The sequence below is a fragment of the Lepidochelys olivacea genome (genome assembly GCF_965140295.1).
Source record: "Lepidochelys olivacea isolate rLepOli2 genome assembly, chromosome: 14".
NCBI classification, from domain to species: Eukaryota; Metazoa; Chordata; order Testudines; family Cheloniidae; genus Lepidochelys; species Lepidochelys olivacea.
Genome location: NC_140424.1, coordinates 44,343,940 through 44,370,162, shown reverse-complemented (window position 1 = coordinate 44,370,162; position 26,223 = coordinate 44,343,940). Strand labels below are relative to the sequence as shown.

Genomic DNA, 26,223 nt, shown 5'->3' with positions numbered 1-26,223 from the left:
GGGCAGGGCTGGGCTGGCAGGGGGCTGTGGGTCGGGAGTGAGGGCACCGGCAGAGCTGGGGGGCAGGGCTGGGCTGGCAGGGGGCTGTGGGTCGGGAGTGAGGGCACCGGCAGAGCTGGGGGGCAGGTCCGGGCTGGCAGGGGGCTGTGGGTCGGGAGTGAGGGGCACCGGCAGAGCTGGAGGGGGCAGGTCCGGGCTGGCAGGGGGCTGTGGGTCGGGAGTGAGGGGCACCGGCAGAGCTGGAGGGGGCAGGTCCGGGCTGGCAGGGGGCTGTGGGTCGGGAGTGAGGGGCACCGGCAGAGCTGGAGGGGGCAGGTCTGGGCTGGCAGGGGGCTGTGGGTCGGGAGTGAGGGGCACCGGCAGAGCTGGAGGGGGCAGGTCTGGGCTGGCAGGGGGCTGTGGGTCGGGAGTGAGGGGCACCGGCAGAGCTGGGGGGCAGGTCTGGGCTGGCAGGGGGCTGTGGGTCGGGAGTGAGGGCACCGGCAGAGCTGGGGGGCAGGGCCGGGCTGGCAGGGGGCTGTGGGTCGGGAGTGAGGGGCCCGGCAGAGCTGGGGGGAGCCTTGCCATCCATATGCTGCAGCGCTGCTACTGGCCACAAGGTGTCAGGCTTGTGCCACTCAACCTCCCTCCCCCTCCCCCAGCCCCCCCTCCCCTCCCCAGCCCCGTTCTCTGGGGGTCTCCCCGCAGGAGCCGGGGGCGGATTCTCCGGTCGGACAGAGGGTCCCGCTGCCCCCGGGGGGAGGAGGAGGGCAGAGAGGGTGGGGTGTGATGGGGGGCAGGTGTGAGGGCGAGGGGTGGAAGGCCAGGTGGCAGCAAGGGGTGAGGGCCCCTCACTGCATGGCGGGTTACAGGGGCCACCACTCCCTGGCTTGGGCTGAGCTGGCTTTACAGTAGGTCCTACAATAACCAGCACTTCCGCGAAACCGGACCTCAACAAACCAGCCCCGCCCCAGCGCCTGGGGAGACCCTACCAGAACCAAACCATCCCACCCCACTTTTGATCTGGGAGACCCTACAATAACAAAGGGCACCCAGACCCAGGGAGCAGACAAAGGAGCGAAAGGGAAGGCAGCTGATGGGGGTAGGGGCTGGTTTCTTTGGGTCTCCCCGTCCCCCTCCAAGGGGTTGACCCCCTGGCCCCGATCCCGGAGTGGGGAAGGTTCATTAGCCGGAGCCGCTAATCAGCTGGCCTGGAGGATTAAGTGGACAGGCTGGTGAGTCACGTGGCTGGCTCCCAGCTGGGATCCCACCCCCCCTCGGCTCAGCCGCTCTGGCTCCGAGATGGGCTGGCGAGGGACGGACAGACGGACGAAGCCACCGCCACAGAGAGAACCCAGGCGTCCTGGCTCCCAGCCTCCCCTGCTCTAACCCACCAGACCCCACTCCCGTCCCAGAGAACCCAGGCGTCCTGGCTCCCAGCCTCCCCTGCTCTAACCCACCAGACCCCACTCCCCTCCCAGAGAACCCAGGCGTCCTGGCTCCCAGTCCCCCAGCCTGCTCTGACCCATGACCTCCCTGGTTGCCTCCCCTCCCCCTGCTGCCCCCGAGGATCCTGCCCTGGGCCTGGCCCCACGGCTGCCCCGGCCCTTCCTCCGTAGCCTCCGGACCCTCTTCGAGATCCTGGACGAGCAGCGGAGTGGGGCCGTGCACCTGTCGGAGATCGAGAGCCGCTGGGGCCGGGGGGGCCCGGGCCTGAGCCCCCCGGGGGGGCCACAGCATGAGCTCCTGCCCCCCGGGGTGCTGCCTGCCCTGCAGCAGGTGGCAGGGCCCAGCGGGGGGTTCCTGAGCTTCCCCTGCCTAGTGGCGGGGCTGAGAATCGCGCTGCTCCGGGACCAGGAGGAGGAGCAGGGGCCCAGGGCGGAGGCGGCTGAGACCGGACACAACTCGGCGCAGGAGAGGACGAGCGGGGGCCAGACACGTGAGTGAGGGGGGCAGAGCGGGGGGCCTGGACTCCTGGGTTCTCTCCCTGACTCCAGAAAGGGAGTGGGGGCTAGTGGTTAGAGCAGAGGGGAGCTGGGAGCCCGGACACCTGGGTTCTCTCCCCAGCTTTGGGAGGGGAGTGGGGTCTAGTGGTTAGAGCAGGGGGGCTGGGAGCCAGGACGCCTGGGTTCTCGGAGGGGCAGGGGTTTGTGGGGAGGAAGACCCCGAGAGGCACAGTTGTCGGGGGTGAGGGGGGGGTTCAGACACACCCGGGGCCCTGCTCAGGCTCAGCAGGAAGCTGCCCCACTGGGGGCAGCCAAGAACTCAGGTTCTTGACCCCCCCCGGCTCCTTCTCAGCTCAGTGAGTGACCCCAAGGCCCCGGTGGCATCTCTCGCGGCTGGGGGTGATGGGGGCGGGGGAAGATACTGGATCTGTATGGGAATGGATGGGGTGGATGGGCAGCCAGGAGGCTGTAGGGCCAGACACCCCCCCTTGGTCTCTCAGGCAGGAGGGGAGGGGGGCCTCAGCCTGGCAGCATACGGCCGGGGGCTTAGCAGGGCTGATCCTGTCTCCCCGGCCATGGAGAGCCCCAATCCTCTTAGAGCCGGGCCCGCGCCAGCCCCACGGCCAGCCAGAGCCCTGGGGAGCCGGCCCCACGGCGGGGGAGGGGCGAGCCGTGGATTTCCGGTACGAGAGGGGCCCAATTCTGCCCTAGTCCCCCCCACACACACCCTCGCCACCTACCCCAGCTCCCACGGGTGCTGCTCCGAGCGTCTCTCCCCCCAGCCTGGCACCTGGGAGATTTCACTCGCTTTAAGCCGCAGATTAAGGCGTCTAATCCGACCCACCGGCCGGCCCAGCGCCAGCCCCAGCTGCCGCGGACGCCTCCCTTCCCGGATCGCCAGCCTTCGGCCCACGGAACACCCGCCGGAGAATACAAGCAGCCGCCCCGCCCCAGAGGTGGCTGCATCTCAGTGCTGGGTGAGGGGTCCCTGTATAACCAGCCGCCCCGCCCCAGAGGTGGCTGCATCTCAGTGCTGGGTGAGGGGTCCCTGTATAACCAGCCGCCCCGCCCCAGAGGTGGCTGCATCTCAGTGCTGGGGGATGGGGCTCCCTCGGTGGCTGTATCTGCTCCAACCTGGGGCACGTGGGACTTTACCAGAGCCCGGCCCGCCAGGAGAAAAGGTTTGGGCTAAAGGTGACAGGGAAAGACCCGAATCCATGAGATCAATGGAGCTAAATGCACCTCGAACAGCCCGGGGCTGCGGGTCGGGAGGGAGGGGCACCGACAGGGCTGCGGGGGCAGGGCTGGGCTGGCAGGGGGCTGCGGGTCGGGAGGGAGGGGCACCGGCAGGGCTGGGCTGGCAGGGGGCTGCGGGTCGGGAGCGAGGGGCACCGGCAGGGCTGGGGGGCAGGACTGGGCTGGCAGGGGCCTGTGGGTCGGGAGCGAGGGGCACCGGCAGGGCTGCGGGGGCAGGGCCAGGCTGGCAGGGGGCTGCGGGTCGGGAGTGAGGGGCACCGGCAGGCTGGGGGGCAGGGCCGGGCTGGCAGGGGGCTGCGGGTCGGGAGTGAGGGGCACCGGCAGGGCTGCGGGGGCAGGGCCGGGCTGGCAGGGGGCTGCAGGTCGGGAGTGAGGGGCACCGGCAGGGCTGCGGGGGCAGGGCCGGGCTGGCAGGGGGCTGCGGGTCGGGAGTGAGGGGCACCAGCAGAGCTGCCTACGTGTGGCCCGGCATCGGGCAGACAGCTGTGTCCATGGGGGGTGGGGGGGGGGCAGCGCCAGTCACTCCTGGCGCCAGGCCCCGGGCTACCCTGTTTCTGCTGAGTTGGCCGGGCTGGGCCAGAAGCCCCGGCTTTGTCCCTCGGTCTGTCTCCATGGGAACCCTGCCCCACGGGCCCCACGGCCCCTCAGCCAGCCCTCGAGGCTCCCATTCCCCTCAGTGCCCCCCCAGCCTCTCCCCCGCCCCTTGAATCCCTGCACCCCCCACCCCCACTTCTCTAGCACGCAGGGCTCTCCCAAGCCGAGGGGCTGAGACACATGGGGGGAGCCCAGGGCTGGGGCAGCAGGGGCTGCGGGTCGGGAGTGAGGGGCACCAGCGTGGGACACCCGCCCGTTAATTCCATTGACGAGGGGCGTATCCCTGTCTCCAATACGAGGATTTGTGCCCTCAGTTCAGGCCCAGCTGGGGAATCAATGAGGCCCTGTAATTAATTAGAGGTTTAATTACAGCAGCAAGGACAGGGCAAGGGGACAAAATCTCCCAGAGGGGACAGGCCCCGTGCCCCGTTCCCTGCCCCCTGAGCCAGCCAGTCCCCGCCCTGGGGCCAGATGGGAGCTGACGCCCGCTAGAGGGCACAGGCCCCGCGCCCCAGGCTGGGGCTCACCCCCACCCTTCTCCCCACAGGCGAGGGGGAGCCGAGGGGCGTGACCCGATCTCGCAGCATCAACAGCGCCCTGAGCCAGGCGGGGCAGCCCCGGAGCCTCCGAGTCCCGAAGGAGCCGCGACGCCACACGATCACCCACGGCATCGACTACGGGGCGGTGAGTCCCCCCTGCCCGGCCCCGGCTCCCCACATCCCTGCTGGAGCCCCTCACTCCCAACCCGCAGCCCCTGGGCTCCCCACATCCCTGCCGGAGCCCCTCACTCCCAACCCGCAGCCCCTGGGCTCCCCACATCCCTGCCGGAGCCCCTCACTCCCAACCCGCAGCCCCTGGGCTCCCCACATCCCTGCCGGAGCCCCTCACTCCCGACCCGCAGCCCCTGGGCTCCCCACATCCCTGCCGGAGCCCCTCACTCCCGACCCGCGGCCCCCTGGGCTCCCCACATCCCTGCCGGAGCCCCTCACTCCCGACCCGCAGACCCTGGGCTCCCCACATCCCTGCCAGTGCCCCTCACTCCCGACCCGCAGCCCCTGGGCTCCCCACATCCCTGCCAGAGCCCCTCACTCCCGACCCGCGGCCCCCTGGGCTCCCCACATCCCTGCCGGAGCCCCTCACTCCCGACCCGCGGCCCCCTGGGCTCCCCACATCCCTGCCGGAGCCCCTCACTCCCGACCCGCGGCCCCCTGGGCTCCCCACATCCCTGCCGGAGCCCCTCACTCCCGACCCGCGGCCCCCTGGGCTCCCCACATCCCTGCCGGAGCCCCTCACTCCCGACCCGCGGCCCCCTGGGCTCCCCACATCCCTGCCGGAGCCCCTCACTCCCGACCCGCGGCCCCCTGGGCTCCCCACATCCCTGCCGGAGCCCCTCACTCCCGACCCGCGGCCCCCTGGGCTCCCCACATCCCTGCCGGAGCCCCTCACTCCCGACCCGCGGCCCCCTGGGCTCCCCCTGCCCGGCCCGGCACCCCTCACTCCCGACCCACAGCACCCTGGACTCCCCCATGCCCTGCCAATGCCCCTCACTCCCGACCCGCAGCCCCCTGGGCTCCCCACATCCCTGCCGGAGCCCCTCACTCCCGACCCGCAGCCCCCTGGGCTCCCCACATCCCTGCCGGAGCCCCTCACTCCCGACCCGCGGCCCCCTGGGCTCCCCACATCCCTGCCGGAGCCCCTCACTCCCGACCCGCGGCCCCCTGGGCTCCCCACATCCCTGCCGGAGCCCCTCACTCCCGACCCGCGGCCCCCTGGGCTCCCCACATCCCTGCTGGAGCCCCTCACTCCCGACCCGCGGCCCCCTGGGCTCCCCCTGCCCGGCCCGGCACCCCTCACTCCCGACCCACAGCACCCTGGACTCCCCCATGCCCTGCCAATGCCCCTCACTCCCGACCCGCAGCCCCCTGGGCTCCCCACATCCCTGCCGGAGCCCCTCACTCCCGACCCGCAGCCCCCTGGGCTCCCCACATCCCTGCCGGAGCCCCTCACTCCCGACCCGCAACCCCCTGGGCTCCCCACATCCCTGCCGGAGCCCCTCACTCCCGACCCGCAGCCCCCTGGGCTCCCCACATCCCTGCCGGAGCCCCTCACTCCTGACCCGCAGCCCCCTGGGCTCCCCACATCCCTGCCTGTGCCCCTCACTCCCGATCCACAGCCCCCCTGGGATATTTGTGGGACGTGCTGGTGTTCTCTTCTGGGGAAGAACAGACATAATTAGTGAAGTCTTAGAGGATGGGGGGGAATGGGGCCAGGGCCTGTCCCTCTGGGGGACGCCGGCTCCCATCAGCCCCAGGGCAGGGACTGGCTGGCTCAGGGGGGTGGGGAATGGGGCCTGTCCGCTCTAGGGCTGGCAGGGGGACGGTTTCTTTCCGTCCCCATCTCCCTGGCTAGCCGGGCGGAAGCCGGGGCTTAGGGCCATTGTCTCTGGGCGGGAAGCGATGCCGGGCGGCTTAGCAGGGCACAGGCCCCCCCCAGACTGGGCTCCCCCGGGGGGGCCGGGCCCCTCAGTCAGTGCCGGGCTGGGCTGCCGAGCGGAGCAGGGCAGAGAGGAGTGGGGTGAAGGGGCCAGCGCAGACGGGGAAGGACACGGGGCCCCCCGACCGGCCCCCGCACCCCGCCATGCAGCGCAGCCCCCTGCTGTCGCTGCTGCTGGCCCCCGCGGCCGTGCAACGGGGCTACACCATCCTCATCCTGCCCCTGGGCACCGGGCTGGGCAGCTGGGAGGCGGAGCACTTCTTCCTGTGGGTGAGTGACAACCCCGCCCCCGGGAACCCAGGCGTCCGGGGCACCCCGCTCTAGCCACCAGCCCCCACTCCCCTCCCAGAGCCAGGGAGAGAACCCAGGAGTCCGGGCTCCCAGCCCCCCTGCTATAACCACTAGACCCCACTCCCCTCCCAGAGCCGGGGAGAGAACCCAGGAGTCCTGGCTCCCGGAGCCCCCCTGCTGTACCCACTAGACCCCACTCCCCTCCCAGAGCCGGGGAGAGAACCCAGGAGTCCTGGCTCCCGGAGCCCCCCTGCTGTACCCACTAGACCCCACTCCCCTCCCCCAGCCGGGGAGAGAACCCAGGAGTCCTGGCTCCCGGAGCCCCCCTGCTGTACCCACTAGACCCCACTCCCCTCCCAGAGCCGGGGAGAGAACCCAGGAGTCCTGGCTCCCAGAGCCCCCCTGCTGTACCCACTAGACCCCACTCCCCTCCCCCAGCCGGGGAGAGAACCCAGGCGTCCGGGCGCCCCGCCCCCCGCTGACCCCCATCTGCCCCCAGCTGCAGCGCCGGCAGGCCCAGGAGCGGGAGCGGGACGCGCTGCTGCAGGGGCTGGATCTCGCCGAGCGCCTGCGGGGCTGGTACCGGCGCCACCTGCTGGAGGCCCAGCGCAAGCAGGAGCAGGTGGGGGCGGAGCCGGTACGTACCAACGCCCCCTAACGGGAGGGGGGGAGAATGGGTCAGTTCATTGTCTTTGGGGGGGTTGGGAGGGGTCAGACCAGTCCACTGTCACAATGGGGGGTGGTTGCGTCCGGTGGTTTTAATTGAGGGGTGGGCAATAGGAGCAGTCAATTGTTTTTCATGGGGGTGGATAAATCTATTGTTAGCCTGGGGAACATGGATCAAACCATTTTTATTGGAAGGGGGGATGGATTAATCCATTGTTATCGTGCGGGGGACTGGATTGATCTGTTAGTATTAATTAGGGGATGGGGATGGATCGATTTTTGGGGTGGATCAAACCATTGTGATTAGAACGGGGATGGATCAGTCCATTGTGAACAAGGGGGGGGTGGAAGGATCAGTCCATTAGGATGATGGGGGCAATAAATTGGTCCATTGTCATGAATAGGGTGGTAATGGAGCAGTCTGTTGTTACTGTGGGGGTAGCAGAGCACAGTCCACTGTGTAAAGTGTGATGGGAGTGGTTTGGTCCATTATTAATAATGGGGGGGATGGAGCGGTCCATTGTGTTTAGTAGGGGAGTGGAGAGAAGAGATTATTTCATTATTACTGTATAGAAGGGGCAGGTGTCCGGTTTTCAACTGGAACGCCCGGTCGAAAAGGGACCCGGGCGACTCCGGTCAGCACCACAGACTGGGCCATTAAAAGTCTGGTCGTGGCTGCTGTGGGGCCAAGGCAGGCTCCCTACCTGTTCTGGGGCACCCCACTGCACCCTGGAAGCTGCCAGCAAGTCCAGCTCCTTGGGGGGGAGGGGGGAGTGGGATGGACTCCGGGGGTCTGCACGCTGCCCCCACCCTGAGCACCGGCTCTGTACTCGCATTGGCCAGGAACCGTGGGGGGAGAGTGGCGCATGGAGCCTCCTGGCCCCCCGCTCCAAGACCCGGACCTGCAGGCTGCTCCCGGGGTGCAGCGTGGTGCCCCAGGACAGGCAGGAAGCCTGCCTGAGCCCCCCCGCCCATCGTGGCACTGACTGGGAGCCCGAGCCCAGAACCTCCTGCCACACCCTGAACCCCTCACTCCCGGCCCCACCCCACAGCCCTTACCCCTTCTGTCATCCCAACCCCCTGCCTCAACCCACAGCCCCCCCCGCACTCCAAATCCCTCGGCCCCACCCCACAACCTGGAGCCCCCTCCTGCACCCCCCAACCCCACCCCAGAGCCCACACCCCCAGGTGAAGCCCTCAGCCCCTCCCACACCCCAACCCCCTGGCCCAGGCCAGTGAAAGTGAGTGAGGGTGGGGGAGAGCGAGCCACGGAGGGAAGGGGAAACGAGGTGAGTGGGGGAGCGGGCCAGGGGCTGGGCTAGAGGGTTTGGTTTTGTGCGACCAGAAAGTTGGCAGCCCTAAGAGGGGTGGGTTGTTCTGTTGTTATAAAGAGTAGGTGGGGTCAGCGGGGTGGATCAGTCCATTGTTATATGGAGGGGGAATGGATTGGTCCATTGTTACCATTAGGGGTGAACGGACTGGACCATTGCCACAGTCTCATGGAGGGGAAATGGACCGATCCATTGTAATGGCTGTGGGACAGATGGGTCCACAGTATTATTGGGAGGAGGCAATGGGTCATTTCATTCTTATTATTAGGGGGATGAGGGGGTGGAACAATCCATTGTTACTGGTGGATGGAGAATATTGGATCATTTCATAACGATTTAGTGTGGATGGATCATTCCACTGTTTAGCGTTGGGGGGAGTGAAACGGATCATTCCATTGTTCCCATGACAGAGGGGCGAACTGTGATATGGGATTCAGTGGGTCAGCCCAAGCTGCCCATGGTGGATACAGGGGACCCAGGCGTCCGGCAGGTGACCTGCACGCTCGTTGCAGGAATTTTCCCCTATTGACTATTTCTCCTCACTGCCTCCCAGGATTATTTCCCAGATTCCTGCCCCAATCAGAGCTGCCTCCTGCTGGCCAAGATCCAGGAGGTGAATCTCGGGCTGCGAAACCTACTAGCCAGCCCTGGAAAGGTCAGCGCAGCCATGGCGGGAGTGAGGGGCACCAGCAGAGCTGGGGGCGGGGAGGGCGGGGAGCCCAGGGCCGGGCTAGCAGGGGCCTGCGGGTCGGGAGTGAGGGGCACCGGCTGAGCTCAGTGGCGGCGGGGGGCAGGGCTATCAGGGGCTGTGGGTCAGGAGTGAGGGGCACAGAGCTATTCACTCTCTTGGCTGGTATGAAAAGGGACTCAACTGATCTGTTCCCCCCCATCCCGGCTTCCAGGCTGACCCTCGCCCCTGCTTCCCCTCCAGCCGGTTTGGGGCCCCCCTCGTCCAGGCGGGGAAGCAGCAGGCATTGCAGCAGCAAGCCGTGAGCGTGCTGAAGGAGCAGAACCGGCTCCTCATCAAGGTACGGAGGCGGCCATGGGCCTGGGAGGGGGAATTCGGGCCTCAGAAAATGGCAGCAGAGAAGGGTTCAAGGTGGCCAACTCCGCAAAGTCCGCCCTGCCCCCCTCCGTGCGGGGCAATGGGTCAAGCTGACCGAGGCCTCTGCGCTGCCCCCTGGTGGCTCTGCTGGCTGAGAAGTCGCATCCCCCGGTGGCCCCCAGATCATCCTGCTCCTAGAGTGGGGCAGGGGGAGAGAGTCAAGGTGGCCGACCCCCCCGAGCTCTGCTTGGGGCAAGGTTGGGTTTGAGGCCCGGCTTCGAGAAGGGGGGCGGAGGTGCCGACCTATGAGCTTGTGGGGGGGAGGGCAACGAGGGGAGAGCTCTTGGCTGCCACGGTTGGGAAGTGGGTTCAAGATGGCCACCTCCCGCGTCTTCATCGCCAGGCAGCCAGGAGGTGAGGCAAGGAGGCAGCACCACCCACTGGCCGCCCGAGGAGCCCGCGCTTCCCATCCTGGGGGGCGGCTGCGGGGCCAGGCCAATATGGCCGCCCAAGCGTGACCGCTGTCCTCTCGGCGGCAGGAGGTGTCGGAGAAGAGCGACCGCATCGCCCAGTTGGAGCAGGAGAAGGCGGCTCTGTGCAGGCAACTCCAGGAGAGCCGGGGCTACCGGCTGCCCAGCCACAAGGAGTCCACCTTCATCTGACGGATGAGGTCACTTCCTCCCACGGACCTACGTGACGGTCACTTCCTGTCTCACACCAGCCGGACCCAAGTCACTTCCTTCTGAGAGAAAAGACGTAATTTTCTCCCGGTGCAATGACATCACTTCCTATCGTTCTCCCAGGGCCACTGAGGTCACTTCCTTCTGCTCCACCCCCCCAATGCACAATGAAGTCATTTCCTGCTGGACCTGGAAGCAACTAGCTCACTTCCTCCTCCGGTCCTATTCTGTCATTTCTTCCTTCCTGTCAGTGGTCCATGATGTCACACTCCTGATGGTATGACATCATCTTCAGACGCTGCTGACATCACTTCCTCTTCAGAGCCTTTAGTGTCACTTCCTCTCCCTCCTCCTCGCCGTTTCTGATGATGTCACTGACTTCTTCACTTCCTGTCCCTTCTTCCGCCAACCCTTGTGTGGTTGCTTCCTGGTCAATTCCAACCCCATCCCACCCTCTGAGGTCACGGCCTTTCTCACACACACACACACCCCATGATGTCACACTCCTGGCATCTGGGAGCCTCCAGGTGACATCACTTCCCATTTTGACAGGCTGGTCTCCCAGACTGGGGAGTGGGGGGAACAACAGTGAAGGATTATGGGTAACAAGAGGTCTAATAACCGACTGTCCAAAGAGGTTTTTAATGGGGAATACCCACACTGCTTTGCACCAGCATGACCTTTGGCTATAGATCTATGGGGTCCCCACCCCACCCCCCCACACACATGCGTACACACACCCGTCAACCCGTACTTTTACTCTTGTGCATTTTCAGGGTTCCCTGGGGGGTGTGATATATTGTCTCTGTCTAAGTGCCCTCTAGTGGCTGGATTCAGCCCTGCACGTGTGTCATTAGCCCTCTAGAGCTAAAAGCTGATGGGGATTCTCCTTCCACCACCTTCCTTTACCCACAGCATCCCTTTGACAACACATAGTGTGAGCTTTAACCTCTGTGTTAGCCCCCGTCCTCCCCCACTTCAGACAATGGATGTGGGGGGGAGACTCCTCCGCGGTATTTATTCTAACGGCTGTAAATAAATTGATTGCAATTAATATAATAAACTTGGTCAAAAGGAAAAGGACAGAATTCAAGCTTCACCTCTGCATTCAATGTCCCATTCCCCGCCTCGCTGAGCCAGCCAGGCCCCTGGACTGGGGCCAGATGGGAGCCAGCGCCCCCTAGAGGGGACAGGCCCCATGTCCCAGCGTCACAACTAAGAATTGAAACTCACCTCTTCTGCGGCTTTATCAATTTTCTTTATTAACAGCAGGTTAATTAAAAAAACAGTGGTATTTTTAACCAATAAAACATTTGCACAAACACCCAAACAATAAACCCAATTTAAAATCATAACCCCGAAACACCAGAATCACCGGAAACAAATATGATCCAAAAATAATTCACTGAATGGAAATAATTAGCCAAAATATACAGATCAGCCACAACTCTTCCAACCATTAGGAGACGAAATTTAAAAGGCTTCTCGGGATGATCACTGGGCAGCATCGGAAGGCAGAATAGAGATCACAGCCCCCTCATGCTGGGCACTGCAGACCTCACCCTCCCCAACTAAGATCAGGGCCCCATGCACTGCACACACCCCTCCTGACGGAGATCAGGGCACCAGTTGCACTAGGTCTGCATACAGACACTGGATAGTTTCAGCCTTGAAGTGCTTACACACTAGACAGAGCAAGGAGTGGCATGGGAAACTGAGGCACAGACTGGGAAAGGGACTTGCCCAGCAGAGGCAGGAATGGACTCCAGGAGTCCTGATACTCAGCCCTGTGCGTTAACACAAGGCAGCCCGGCTGTTCTGGGCTCTGTGGCCTAGGAGAACGTCCAAGCGGGTGGGCACCCAGGAGGTTCTGAGTTCGAATCCTGCCGCTGCGACTGAGAGGCTCCGACCTCCAGGAGCTCTCGCCATGCCTCACGGGGAGCGCTGGTGCTGGGGAGTCAGGGACGTAAGGTTAGTCCCCCAAAGTTGGGGGGAAATATATTTTTTGCTGGAAATTATTTGTATTTTTAGTGTCGACTCAGAAAAGCATCTCAAACAGCCCGGTCCTGGGTTCCCCACCCAAGGGTGTCATGGTATGAACCCTGAGTCCCACCCCCCCACACCCAACACGCACTCACTGCACAGTGTTAGAGCCACACGGTCACCAGTCCCTTTTCCCCCAGCAGCCCCCAGTGCAGCTGCAGAAGAGAACTGACCTGGATGCTCTACCGCAGTTCCCCCCTAGAGGGCATCCAATAGCAAGAGCATCCCAGCCCAGCGCAGTACCACTTGTCTCCACTAGCGGGTGCCATAGCCGGACTGGATGATGTACCCTAGCTCCCCCTCCCACCACCAGGGGGCGCCCTGCAGCATCAGTGTCCCAGCCCAACATGGAAGGCCACATGAACGGCCAATGCTGCCATCCACCACCAGGGGGCGACAGCCAGGTCCCCCGCGGTGCCAGCAGGAGGTGCCGCCACCAGGCACCGATACTCCTCCCCGAGCCGGTTGGTCACCAGAAGCTCCGCCTCCCGGGTGCAGCAGTCAGAGGAGTAGGTGGCCGTCACCGCCGCCCCGTCGGCCCAGTGGGGCACGGCCACGCCCCCTGCCCGCACCGACCAGATGCCGGCCCCGTCCCAGAGCCGCAGCCTGGCCGTCCAGCGGCGCTCGCGGCAGGGGGAGCCTGGCGGGCCGCAGGTGCCAGCCACCGGGGTGGCGTTGCAGGGAGGAGAGGCGCGATTCGGCACCTGCAGGAAGAACGGGACAGGGTGGCGGTGAGGACGGGCAGGGTGGGCAAACAGGCCAGAGCCAGGCCAGGCACCCACCGGCTAGGGCCACACAGAGATTTTTAACACAGAACTAGGGCAATTACCTGTTAACAACTCACCAAGTTTGGGGGCATTTCCTTTCCTTTGTTTTTTTCCGAATGATTCACAAAGCTTTCTGGGTATTCAATTTCCCCCATTGCTTCATGTCGCTTCCCAAAGTTTTATAGAAACGCTTCCCAAAGTTGCTTGGTTGTTAACTGCCCTCGTTTTATAGTAACGAATCACCACGTTTCTTTGCCATTTCATTTCTGTTAACCCTCGACGACGTTTCATGGCCTTCAACGGACCTAGTCTTACACTGGCGGCGTCTTTGCATATTTCATTTCCCTAGTTTTAGATTAATGACGCTTTGGCATTTTCCTTCCCTAGGTTTACAGTGAAAACTCAAAAAGTTTTTTTTTTTTTTTTTTTTTTTTTAACATTTCCTTTCCTTAGTTTGAAAGGACGAGGATTTGCCTTGTAGGCAAATCGCTAAGTTTACGGCATTTACTTTCCCGAATTTTATCCTAATGATTCACAGTTTGGGGACGCATTTAAATTTCTCATCTTAACGATTCCCAAGGGTTTGGGGTATTTCATCTCTCTAGTTTTAAGCCAATGATTCACAGTGTGTCTAGGGAATCAATTGCCCTGGTTTTCTACGGCCGACTGACAAAGCTCTGGCCGCCTTCTCGGTCCCTGCGTTTTGCAGGGACTCACCAAGCTTTTGGGCGTTTGATTTCTCTGGGCGTTTTCTAAAAGACTCACGAAGTTTGGGCCGTTTCAGTTTCAGCGAGTCAGGAAGTTTGCTGGAGGACATTTCCCTGGTTTTCTCGTGGCCATCACAGATCTAGTGCCGCGGTGCCATGTGCTGGCCGCAGCTGACCTTGCACCCCCCGGACTCACCGGCGGCCGGGGCATCACCAGCAGCTGGATGAAGGCGAAGTTGGCGTCCCCGGCCGGGGAAAGGGGGTCGGCGCGGAGGGTGACGGTGACGGCCGAACCGGGGGTGGCGCTGCCGGGCACCTGCAGCGAGATGACGCCCGTCGCCGTCTGGTTCCTGCCCAGCTGCAGCCTGCAGGAGAGGAGGGCTCGGCATCGGTGGTGGCGGGTCGGACAGGGACGGGCAAGGGACAGAGGGATGGAAGCTGGGAGCCGAAGAGAGACAGACGGATGCTCTGGGGCAAGGAGGGACGGGCAGACAGACTGACCCAAGGAGCCAAGGGATGGATGGACCGACGGACAGACCGACCAACCCCGGGAGCCAATGGACAGACTAACGGCCAGACTGACCAACACCGGGAGCCAAGGGATGGATGGACAGACCGACCCAAGGAGCCAAAGGAGGGATGGATGGACAGACTGACCAACCCAGGGAGCCAGGGGATGGATAGACGACTGGGAGCCGAGGGATGGATGGATGGAAGGAAGGAAGGACGGACGGACCGACCGACCAACCCAGGGAGCCAAGGGATGGATGGTCAGACAGACTGACCCAGGGAGCTGATGGACGGAGAGACGGGTGGCCAGTCTGGGAAGCGGAGGGCTGGACGGAGCCGAGCACAGACAGACAGACAGACAGACAGCCCCGGGGGCGTTACCGTTGGCTGGAGGTGCTGACGGGGTAGCTGGGGTCGCTGCTCACGGCCAGGCCCAGCTCCTGGGGCTCCTCGGGGCTCCAGACCCACCAGGCCACGGTGCCCGTCTGCCCCGGGAACAGGGGCCCGGCGCTGCTCAGCTGGGGGGAGAACCGTGGAGAGCTGGCTCTGGGGTAGGGGAGCACTGCACGCTGACCCCCACTGGGCCCCCTCCCTTTCACATGGCGACCCCCATTGCCTCCCCACCTCCTCCCTGCGGCATGATGCCCCCCTGACCCCCCCACCCTCCTACCTGCCCCCTCCCTGCAGCACAGAGCCCCGACCCCCTCCTTACAGTTCAGTGCCACCCCCCCAGAGTTCCCCAGACTCCCTCACTGCAGCACGGTGCCCCCCACCGAGCTCCCCGCCCCCTCCCTGCACCACTGCACCCCCCACCGAGGCCCCCGCCCCCTCCCTGCACCACTGCACCCCCCACCGAGCTCCCTGCCCCCTCCCTGCAGCCCAGCCCCCCTAGCGCCGCCCTGGGGCCCAGCAGCACCAACCTGCAGCAGGAACCCCACGGCCGAGGTGACCTGGGGGGCCGGTCTCTCCACGCGGCGGCCCCGGCCGTCAGACCCTCTCAGGATCAGCGCAAAGCCCCCCCGGGGCAGGGCTGGGGGCAGGGCCGCAGCGTAAAGCCCTGTCCCGTTAGCCACTTCCCGGAGCGGCAGCTTCCCCCCAAGCCGCCGGCCCGTGATGGGGTTCGCCAGCTCCACCGCCTCCATCCGGACCGAGCCCCCACCCGGCCGGGTCAGCCCCGTCACAGCCAGGACCAATGACAGCGGGAGCCCTGTCGGGTCAGAACCAGAACCGAGTCCAAGCCCCCGTCAAGACAGTCCCTGACCTCGGCAGAGCCCAAAGCCCTTGGCCTCGGATGCAGCCAGCTCTGGAGCAGGGCAGATGGAGGAACAGCTACACACAACGCCACATGGGGACAGCTCACCAGGCACTGAGATGCAGCCATCTCTGGGGCGGGGCATCGGGGAACAGCCGCACATAACGCCACATGGGGACAGCTCACCAGGCACTGAGATGCAGCCAGCTCTGGGGCGGGGCAGCGGGGAACAGCCGCACATAACGCCACATGGGGATGGCTCACCCGGCGCTGAGATGCGGCCAGCTCTGGGGTGGGGCAGCGGGGAACAGCCGCACATAACGCCACATGGGGATGGCTCACCCGGCGCTGAGATGCAGCCAGCTCTGGGGCGGGGCAGCTGGGGGAACAGCCGCACATAACGCCACATGGGGATGGCTCACCCAGCGCTGAGATGCAGCCAGCTCTGGGGCAGGGCAGCGGGGAACAGCCCCACAACAACTTGGGAGAGGAAGTGACGAGAGGTTCACAGCTGAGTGAAATCAGAGTGACCCGAGGCTGGAATCTGCCCAGCACACGGGGGTTCCCCACAGCCCAGCCCCCTCGCGCTGCCCTGGGGCAATGGGGCCAGCCCAGGAAAGTGAGAGCCCCCTGCTGAGCCCCCCACCCCGCTCTTACCTCTCACGGGGCGACTGTCCAGCTTGAAGAGTCCGGGGTGGGGCCCCTCGGATGGGACAGCGAAGTAATACAGGAAATCCAGCGAGCTGTTGCCTGGTAACAGAGCGGGGGAACCCCATTAGGGGAGAGGTCCCGGGCCCCATTCCCTGCCCCCCCTGAGCCAGCCAGTCCCCGCCCTGGGGCTGGATGGGAACTGGCGCCCCCTAGAGGGGACAGGCCCATGCCCCATTCCCGCCCCCCTGAGCCAGCCAGTCCCTGCCCTGGGGCTGGATGGGAGCCGGCGCCCCCTGGAGGGGGCAGACCCCGGCCCCATTCCCTCACCTCGCACGTGCACCGAATAGTTGCCCTGCACCTGCACCTCCAGGGTCCAGCGGCCGACGGGCGGCCGGGGCGATAGCTCGAGCCGGTGGAAAGTCCCGAGTCGCCGGCCGGTGCCCAGGGGGCCGTTGGCGGTGTCCGAGGTCTGGGAGGTTCCTGGGGGACGAAGGGGCAGATGGGCAGAGGCCGGGACACACAGATCCCTTCCCCCCCCCGATCGGGTGGGGCGTCTCCCCCTCCACTCACCAGTGGGGTCCCAGAGCCGGAAGGCACCCACGTCCCCCTGGATGGTCACGACGGCCCCGTCCACCCGGCTGTCGATCCAGAAGTGGTGGCTCTCCCAGGCGGCCCGCTTCTTCCGCCCCCTCCGGCCCAGCCCCCCAGGGCCCAAGCTGCCCCCCTTCTGGAACTGGAACAGGGTCACCTGGAAACACAGGGCCCCCACCCCGAAAACACAGCAGGGTCAGCACCGTCCCAGACGCCGGGGTCCTCCTCTCCATCCCCCTCCAAGAGGTGAGGGACGTGAGCTGCCGTCCCAGACGCCTGGGTCCCATTCCCCATCCCTGTCTCCAGCCCCACCCAAGGGGCTGCGCTGCCGTCCCGGATGCCTGGGTCCCCTCTCCATACCGAGGAAGCAGTGGTCTCGCCGATGATGCCCGCCACCTGCTGGATGTTGGCGTTGTCGGTGAAGATGACCTGGCCCCCGGAGCTACGGGCCAGGTCTACATACAGGTCAAAGCGGTCAGTGGCCAGCACCTCCCGCCTCACCCGCGCCCTGGAGGGGTCCTCCGTGATCAGGAAAGTCACCTGGTGAGGAAACAAGAGGAGGTTAGACCCCCCCAGGGAGTTGCGAGACGGTGGCTTTGTTATTGTAGGGCCTCCTCGAAGTGCTGACGTGGTTTTGGTTTGTTATTTAATCGTTAGGCCCAGATATAACACAAACCACCCTACTAACAAAATGCTCTTTTTGTTTTGGTTTCCTGTCGTTAGGGAGGTTTGTTATTGTAGGGCCTACCAAAAGTGCTCTCCTTGTTTTGATTTCTCGCTTCTCTCGGTTCAGGCGGTTCATTATTGCAGGGCCTCCCGGAAGTCCCGACGTCGTTTTGCTTTATCGCTTACCTTTGCTCTGCCAGTTTGTTACCGTAGGGCCTCTGGGGCATCCGTTTGTTTTGGTAGGGTCTCCCACCCCGCCAGGGGCTGCCCACCTTGCACCTGCGCTCCTGGATCAGGGCCTCCACGCTGTTCCGGAGATGGGCGTCCTTCGCCGAGGCGTCTGTGAAGACGAAGATCTCGGACATGGGGGGCGAATGCAGCAGGGCCAGCTGGGGGGGATACAGAGAGCTGTCGGGGAGGGGTCAGATGGTGAGGGGTCTGGGGGACCAGAGAGCTGCGGGCGGGGGGAGAGTAGGAGATCAGAAATGGGGGGGTTGTGGGGTGGAACAGGAGGGGAGGTGCCTGGGCAGGGAAATCGGGGGGCTGTAGTGTGGGGCTTTGGATTGGATAAGGGGGTGCTGCTTCAGGGAGTGGGGGGATGGGAACAGGGGAGGTAAAAACTGGGGGGCTGGGGGGAATCAAGGGAGCAGGATTGGGGGGCTCAGAAATCGGGAGCTCAGATGTGGGGGGCTGCAGGGGGTCAGGGGAGCAGGATTGGGGGGCTGCGGGGACAAGGGGGATGGGACTGAGGGGCTGCAGAGCTGGGATCAGATGTGGGGGGACAGCAAGGGTCAGGACGGGGGGGTTGCAGGGCAGGGATTGTGGGGGATGAGAAGTGGGGGGGTTGGGGGGGGCAGGGGAAGCAGGATTGGGGGGAGGATGAGAAGTGGGGGGCCCGCAGGGGGGCAGGACCCGTCTCTGGTACCTGTAGCGCCGACAGACACATCTCGGGCTCATCGCCCCCGGCCAGGGGGCTGATCGAATTGAGGATCCTCAGGAACTCGTCAGCGTCACTTGTCTTGTGCACAGGTCCGAAGCCTGAAGGGGGAAACCGAGGCAGGGGGGACAGGATCGGGGAAGGGGGGAGTCAAAGAGCAATCGCCTAAATCCCACTTGGCCTCACCCCTGAATCCTCTGACTGGCCCCACTCAGCCCCCCAGTTCTCATTCTGAACCCCACAGCCCGATAGTCCTCACAGACCTGTGGTCATGGCGTAACTAAGATATTTTCCATGCAAGATGGGTCACGTGAGGGGTCATCGGAAAGGTTAGAATTCCCCGAATGTGATTATCCTACTTGGGCGCCTGGGTCATTTCTGTATCTGCAGTTAGGAATATTGTCGAGGCATCGATTACAGATGTGGTGACACCTGGGGAACACCCACGAGCCAGGCTGCAATCGGCCCGGATGGCCCCATTCCACCCCTTCCCCCAAGCCCCCGTCCCGCCTTTTCCAGCTTCTGCCCCCGAGCGACGCCGGGAGACGGCGGGGCAGCTTGGGGCCGGTCGCTCGCTTGCTGCTGGCCCCCCTCCCGCTAACCTCCAGGCCTCCCTGGACCCTGCGTCCCCCTGAAACGCGGAGCCCCCCCAAAGTGTGTTAAGCCCAAACATTGGTGGAGCCGGGCCCATATAACTCGCCACCGATGCACCTGAGAGCAAAAGCCTGGAGTCGGGGAGACGGGCTGAGCCCAGGCCGGACGGTGTCTGGCCTGAGAAAGGAATAACTGGCGGGTTAAGCTGCAGGCCAGGGCAGCTGGCCTCAGAAACCTCTGCAAACTGCCTAGAACAGCGTTTAGGGTGGGAATTTGCTGCTTATAACCAGCGGCTTTAGCGCATTAAGCTTCGTTTGCGTATTGCTTTGATCCGTTTGCTATGCCGTATAATCACGAAAATCTATTGCTTGTAGTCAGTAAACTTGTGTTTGGTCAAAAACCAGTGCGTGGAAATCCTACCCCGGGGCAGAAAGCTGTTGTATATTCCCCTTCCCAATGAGGGAGGGGGCGAATTTCATGAGCTTGTGCTGTGCAGATCGCTGCGCAGCACAAGATGGTAAAATTTGAGGTTTACCCTCCCGGCCCCTCCCCTGAGCCCAGGGACCCCCGAACGCACCAGGGTCGTGGAAGGGGACAAGCAGGTAGAAGTCGGGCTCCTCGGGCCCCCCCAGCCGGCGGGTGAGGATGTTGCGGGCCTGGAGCCGGGCGGCGCCGATCTCCTCACCCATGCTGCCCGTGGTGTCCAGCACGAAGCTGAGCCCCACGGTGGGGCTGATGTCCAGCAGCCTGTGGGGCCAGGGGGCACAGATGGTTGCTCAGTCACCAGTGGGGCCCGCACCCCCCATCCTGCACCCCAGGGGGCCACCCGGGCTGGGGCAGGAGGGAACGTGGGTGGGGGGCAACATCACGAGGGACAGGGCCAAGCAGGGGGACATCACCCCAGGATCCGGGTGTGGGGGCCAGGTCCGAGTAGGGGGACGTTGCCCCACAATCCAGGGACAGGGGACGGGTCCGAGTGGCGGGACGTGACTCCGGATCCGGGAGTGGGGATGGGGCCGATACAGGGGTGGGGGGCCAGATCCGAGGAGGTGAACATCACTCCAGGAGCCAGGTGCGGGGGACGGGGTCCGAGCGGGGATGTGGGGCGGATGGATCGCAGTGGGGGGCTCTCACCTCATGAATCGCTTGTCGTGGGCCAGGTCCCGCCGCAGGTCGTGCAGGAACCGGGCCGAGGCCTCGAGGGCCAGGCCGGCCGCCGGGCCATGCAGATAATGGTGAGGCGAGAAGAGGGGGGATGAACTGTCCTTGTTTATCCCCCCTTGGGGGTCCCGCAGGCGGCTGCTGTCGAACTGCCCCCCGTGGCTGCATTTCCCTGCGGCGGGGGGGAGGGAGGACAGAGGAGACGGGGTCCATTAGCCCCTCTGCTCCCCTAAATCTCATCCCCAGAACGCCCCCAAACCACTCCCCATTAAAATCTCCCCCACATTGTCCTGCCTGATTCTTCGGGTTACCCCCTCTGATGCCCCCCATGAGCTCCATCACCCCAATATCAACCCCAACCCTCCCTCGCAAAGGTAACCCCCCAATTATTGGGGTCACCTCTGTCTCCCCAAACCTTAGCCAGCAGCCCCTTCACCCCCAAATCATCCATAGCAACCCTGAGCTCCCTGAAAGGTACCCCACAAATTATTGGAGTCACTGTCTGTGCGCCCCCAAACCTCTTCACCCTCGGTATTATTGGGTGCTCGTTGCCTGCAGCAGAAATCAGAGGCAGCCCCATAAATTTTTGGGGTCCTGCCCTCTGCCCCCCAACCTAACCAGGAACCCCAAATCAGCAAGCTTCGTACCCCCCAGACCTTGGTATTACCCCTTAAAATCTTGGGGGCCTCTCCCTGAAGCCTTGGTACGCACCAGGCATGCACCCCAAGACCGGTGTTTCCACATCACCCCCACATAAGCCCTCCCCCTGGGGGGTCACAGCCCCCCTTTGTTCCCTCCAAATCGTGGCTGCACCTGCAAAATTTTGGGGGTGCTGGTCAATGCCTGGGACACAAAGCTGTGGGAAATCGGGGGGTGTCTCCCCTACCCGTGGAGAATGGTCACCCCCAAACCCAGCCCAGCCCAGCCGTACCGGGCGGTTTCTCCGGCTCGGTGCCGAAATACCCGCTGGTCAGCAACCCGCGCTCCTGGAGTGACCCCAGGAGGTTCCCCTCACACGTCCAGCCGGTGCAGCTGCAGCAGGTCCGGACATCGGCTGCGGGAGAGACGGGGAAAGGGGGGGTCTGAAGGCAGGTCCGGCCAGACACCTGGGTTCTATCCCCAGCGCCCTGCCAGGACTCCACGCTCCCCCTGGCATGCCGCTGTTCCGTGCCTCAGTTTCCCCAGGAGAATGGAGGAGAACCCATCTGAGTTATGACTGCAAGATGGTTGGGACCAAGAATGTCTTAGGAGTGCAGCGCCCAGCGCGACGGGGCCCCAATTTCAGTCGGGGGGGGGGGCTGTGCAGCGCCTGGCACGAGGGGGTCTCCGATCTCAGTCAGGAGGCGTCTGGGCAGCGCCTGGCACGAGGGGGTCCCCGATCTCAGTCAGGAGGCGTCTGGGCAGCGCCTGGCACGAGGGGGTCCCCGATCTCAGTCAGGAGGCGTCTGGGCAGCGCCTGGCACGAGGGGGTCCCAATCTCACTCGGGGGGGGGGTCTGGGCACCACCCGGCGCAAGGGGTCCCCAATGTCGGTTGGGGGGGGGATCTGGAAAAGGCCCAGCGCGACGGGGCCCCGACCTTGGGACGGGCAGACGGCCGGGGTGGGGCTGGTACCTCCGGCGATGGAGCCCAGCTCACGGCCGGGTTGGAGCAGGTCCGGGTGGATCCCGCGGTGGCCCAGTTCGACCCAGTTACTGTGGCTGTAGAAATCCTGCCGGGAGGGGAGGGGGAGATTGATCGGGGGGTGGGGGGAGTTGGGGGGAAGACGGGAGAGAGAGAAATAAATGGACGGACCACGAGCAATCGGCCCAAGGGGCCCCTCGAGACGGGGACCCCGGCCACCCGCTCCTGGCCTTCTGGGTCACCCCATGGGCCGTGGAGCACGACAGCACCTACCCCACCCCACACTGGGGCCGTACAGAGCTAGGGCCGGCTGGAGGGAAGGGGGCAGCAGCCGGGAGAGAGACGGGAGGAGATGGATGGATGGACGGACAGAGCTGGGATGGGTGAATGGATGGACGGACGGATGGACGGACAGACAGGATAGAGATGAATGTGTAGCATGGGTGGATGGACAGACGGATGGACGCAGAGAAGGACAGACGGATGGATGGGGGCAGAGGTGGAAGCGTAGATGGACAGACGGGCAGAGATGGAGGGGTAGCATGGGCGGATGGATGGGGCAGAGATGGATGGATGGACGGACAGACGGATAGACGGGGCAGAGATGGATGGACGGACAGATGGGAGCAGAGATGGATGGGTGGGTGGATGGAAAGACGGACAGATGGGGGCATAGGTGGACGAACGGATGGACAGACAGACGGACGGACGGGGGCAGAGATGGATGGATGGACAGGTGGGGGCATAGGTGGACGAACGGATGGACAGACGGACGGACGAACGGGGGGCAGAGGCGGACGGACGGACAGACGAACGGGGGCAGAGGCGGACGGACGGACAGACGAACGGGGGCAGAGGCGGACGGATGGACAGATGGGAGCAGAGATGGACGGGTGGGTGGATGGACGGATGGACGGACAGATGGGGGCATAGGTGGACGAACGGATGGACAGACAGACGAACGGGGGGCAGAGATGGACGGACGGACGGACGGACGAACGGGGGCAGAGGCGGACGGACGGACGGACGAACGGGGGCAGAGGCGGACGGACGGACGGACGAACGGGGGCAGAGGCGGACGGACGGACGGACAGACGAACGGGGGCAGAGGCGGATGGATGGGGCAGAGACGGATGGACGGACAGATGGGAGCAGAGATGGACGGGTGGGTGGGTGGACCGACGGACAGATGGGGGCAGAGGTGGATGAACGGATGGACGGTCAGACGGACGGAGGAACGGGGGCAGAGGCGGACGGATGGGGGCAGAGATGGACGGGTGGGTGGATGGACGGACGGACGAACGGGGGCAGAGACGGATGGACGGACAGATGGGGGCAGAGATGGACGGGTGGGTGGATGGACGGACGGACAGATGGGGGCAGAGGTGGATGAACGGATGGACGGTCAGACGGACGGAGGAACGGGGGCAGAGGTGGACGGGCGGACGGATGGGGGCAGAGATGGACGGGTGGGTGGATGGACGGACGGACAGATGGGGGCAGAGGTGGATGAACGGATGGACGGTCAGACGGACGGAGGAACGGGGGCAGAGGCGGACGGGCGGACGGATGGGGGCAGAGATGGACGGGTGGGTGGATGGACGGACGGACGGACGGACGAACGGGGGCAGAGGCGGACGGGCGGACGCTGGGTAACCAGAGGGCTGGAGCTGAGCCGCGCCGGCCGGGGACGGCCAAGGGGCCAGGTCCCCGGGGGGCAGGGGGACCCCGGCGTCCGGGGCTGACCTGCAGGGAGTGGAGCAGCTGGCCGAGGCGCTGGCGGGCCAGGGGGTAGAGCTCGGCGCCCAGGGCCTGCAGCAGCTCGCGCCGGGCCCGCAGGAGGGAGGCGCCGGCCGGCCGCAGCCGCTCGGCGTCGAAGTGCAGCACGGGGTCGTCCCGCGCCCAGGGCAGGAAGTCCAGGCCCGCGTTGGCGTTGGCCACCTCCACCAGCGCGGCGCGGAACCGCCGGGCCGAGGCCCCGGGGCCGTAATAGGCCGCGAAGACCTCGTCCGCCAGCAGGGGGCGGCCCTGGGGGGAGAGAGAGGGAGAGAGCGGCCGTGAGACGCCGGGGCCTTCCCCTGGGGGGCGCTGCCTGCCGTCCGGGCCCAGGGCAGGGACTGGCTGGCTCAGGGGGGCAGGGAATGGGGCAGGGGCCTGTCCCCTCTAGGGGGCGCCGGTTCCCATCCGGCCACAGGGCAGGGACTGGCTGGCTCAGGGGGGCAGGGAATGGGGCAGGGGCCTGTCCCCTCTAGGGGGCGCCGGTTCCCATCCGGCCCCAGGGCAGGGACTGGCTGGCTCAGGGGGCAGGGAATGGGGCAGGGGCCTGTCCCCTCTAGGGGGCACCGGTTCCCATCCTGCCCCGGGGCGGGGACTGGCTGGCTCAGGGGGGCGGGGAATGGGGCAGGGGCCTGTCCCCTCTAGGGGGCACCGGTTCCCATCTGGCCCCAGGGCGGGGACTGGCTGACTCAGGGGGGCGGGGAATGGGGCAGGGGCCTGTCCCCTCTAGGGGGCACCGGCTCCCATCCGGCCCCAGGGCGGGGACTGGGGCCCGGAGCCTGGTTGCCCCCCGGGCCAGGCTCACCTGGAACTGCTCCAGGGCGAGGCGCCGGCCCCGGGGGGGCGGCAGGTCCCGGAAGAGCTCCAGGGTGGCGTTGAGCAGGGCGTCCTCCGTCAGGTCCTGGTGGGTGGCGGAGCCCCAGGCCAGGGCCATGGCCCGGGACCAGAAGTTGGGGAAGAAGCCGAGGGCCCCGTGGGGCGCCAGGAGCAGCAGCAGCAGGGGCAGGGCCCAGAGGGGGCCCCACAGCCGGGCCGGGGAACGCGCCATAGCGGGAACATTGAGCTGCGGGGAGCAAAGGGTTAAACAGGGGCAGATGCTCCGGGCAGCCTGGCGCCCCCTAGTGGCGCCCTGGGGCATTGGGTCCTGCAGCGCCCCCTGCTGCCCCCCAACCCTGATTCTTGCAGCCCAGTGACCCCTAGAGACCCCCCACCCTGCTCCCCAGGCCCCCGAGACCCCCCACTTCACCCCCTGCTGCCCCCCACCCTGCTCCCAGCCCCCCCAGCGACCTCCCGCCCCGCTCCCAAGTGCCCCCTGCTGACCCCCACCCTGCTTCCCACAGCCCAGTGCCCCCTAGAGACCCCCCCACTCAGCCCCCTGCTCCCCAGCACCCCCTTGTATGCCCCTCCCACTGTCTCTCTGGGCACAGCTGCCCCCCCACCCCCATGTTATCTCTGCAGAGCAGCAGGGTGGAGAACGGGGGCGGGGCCCCGGGGGAGTAACTGCCCGGACTCCTGGGTCCTCGCTCCAGGGGAGCAGCGGCTGCCCAGGCAACGCCCCCCCCCATGGACCCACAGGGCAGGTTTGGGGGCAGGGAGGGGGCGAGTTGGGGGTTCACAGGTAGGAAGGTGGCGGGGGGAGGGGATGTGGGATCCAGCCTCCTCGGGGGTCCCAGACAGCACAGAACCCCCAACTCCCCCAGTCAACCCCCCCCAAACACACACACAGTGTCACTCCCACACAACCAGCGCCCCCCCACACACACAACGCACCGCACAACCCTGGAGACCCTAACACAACCCCCAGCGCCGCCAGCCCCGAACACCGCCCAGAGACCCACAACACCCCCGCCACAGCACACCTCCTCGAGACCCACAACACCCCGGCCACACACCCCACCTCCCACAGACACACCACAAGACCTGTGCACACCTGCTAGACACACCACACACCACCCCTCAACACCCCCCCCACACACACACTGCCAGAGCCTCCCCCCACCACACAATCCCACCCAGCTGGGATACACACACACCCCCCTGCCCCCCCAACCCCTGAGACACCACACCCAGCTGCTAGCAGACCCCCCCCCAACACACCTAGAGACCAACACAAACACCCCCAAACGCCTGCCCCCCGGACGTCTGGGTTCCCTCCCTCAAGCTGCCCCCCCCAAAAAAATCCCAGAGATCCCAACACCCCCTCCCCCCCATAACTCCTCACCCACATGGGTCCCAGCCTGCCCCCCCCCCAGCCATCAGCTCAGCCAGGGGAGAGACACCCCAGAACAGGCCCCCCCGGCACCCCCTAAATCAGCCCCTGCCTCCCCCGGGGTATCACCCCCCACCTGCCCCAGCACCCCTTAACCCCCCACAACGTGGGTCTCTCTGTACCTGGCTGGCTCCGTCCTTCCCCGGGTCTGTCTCCTTCCCCCCCTCCTGCCCCCCCCCGGGCGGATCCCCCCCCCGCCCTACGCAGCTCCCAGCGCGGCCGGAGTGACAGCCCGAGTGCAAGAGAGAGGGAGGAGGGGCCGGGCCACGCCCCTCTCTGCCAGAGGGCGGGTGGGGGGGGGGCTCGCTGCCGGGGGAGGAAAATCCCCCCGGGGGAAACTGAGGCACAGAGCCAGGACTAGAACCGAGTCCTGGCTCCTAGCCCCCCTCCTCGCC

General features: G+C 65.4%; 2 protein-coding genes across 3 annotated transcripts; one reads left to right on the top strand and one right to left on the bottom strand.

The window, feature by feature from the left end:
* The first annotated feature begins 646 nt into the window (after positions 1–646).
* On the top strand, positions 647–11,362 carry SAPCD1 (suppressor APC domain containing 1). Of its 2 annotated transcripts, none has more exons than XM_084648163.1 (6): positions 647–1,918; positions 4,324–4,460; positions 7,060–7,197; positions 9,111–9,212; positions 9,460–9,585; positions 10,142–11,362. In XM_084648163.1, exons 1-6 carry the CDS (start codon positions 1,507–1,509, stop codon positions 10,262–10,264), a joined length of 1,038 nt encoding a protein of 345 aa, XP_084504289.1. In that variant the 5' UTR covers positions 647–1,506; the 3' UTR covers positions 10,265–11,362. The 2 variants fall into 2 exon arrangements, with proteins under 2 accessions (XP_084504289.1, XP_084504290.1); XM_084648164.1 differs by lacking the exon at positions 10,142–11,362 and adding an exon at positions 10,006–10,135.
* A 193-nt stretch (positions 11,363–11,555) lies between these two features.
* VWA7 (von Willebrand factor A domain containing 7) lies at positions 11,556–25,996 on the bottom strand. Its single transcript, XM_084646594.1, has 17 exons — positions 25,951–25,996; positions 24,365–24,622; positions 23,530–23,811; positions 21,775–21,871; positions 21,093–21,215; positions 20,135–20,333; positions 19,578–19,747; positions 18,395–18,507; positions 17,742–17,858; positions 17,164–17,343; positions 16,783–16,960; positions 16,540–16,692; positions 16,219–16,311; positions 15,230–15,516; positions 14,691–14,827; positions 13,996–14,164; positions 11,556–13,029 (listed from the first exon to the last, which is right to left on the bottom strand). The coding sequence occupies exons 2-17, from the start codon at positions 24,605–24,607 to the stop codon at positions 12,655–12,657; spliced, it is 2,916 nt and encodes a 971-aa protein (XP_084502720.1). The 5' UTR covers positions 24,608–24,622; positions 25,951–25,996; the 3' UTR covers positions 11,556–12,654.
* Between the last annotated feature and the right edge of the window lie 227 nt (positions 25,997–26,223).

What these genes read in the sequence shown, in the direction of transcription:
- SAPCD1 (XM_084648163.1), top strand. Translation starts at nt 1,507, where the DNA reads ATGACCTCCCTGGTTGCCTCCCCTCCCCCTGCTGCCCCCGAGGATCCT. An exon ending in GACGAGCGGGGGCCAGACAC is followed by an intron (nt 1,919 to 4,323) that starts GTGAGTGAGGGG and finishes TTCTCCCCACAG; the next exon opens with GCGAGGGGGAGCCGAGGGGC. An exon ending in TACTAGCCAGCCCTGGAAAG is followed by an intron (nt 9,213 to 9,459) that starts GTCAGCGCAGCC and finishes CCCGGCTTCCAG; the next exon opens with GCTGACCCTCGCCCCTGCTT.
- VWA7 (XM_084646594.1), bottom strand. Translation starts at nt 24,607, where the DNA reads ATGGCGCGTTCCCCGGCCCGGCTGTGGGGCCCCCTCTGGGCCCTGCCC. An exon ending in TCGCCCTGGAGCAGTTCCAG is followed by an intron (nt 23,812 to 24,364) that starts GTGAGCCTGGCC and finishes CTCTCCCCCCAG; the next exon opens with GGCCGCCCCCTGCTGGCGGA. An exon ending in CTATTCGGTGCACGTGCGAG is followed by an intron (nt 16,312 to 16,539) that starts GTGAGGGAATGG and finishes CTCTGTTACCAG; the next exon opens with GCAACAGCTCGCTGGATTTC.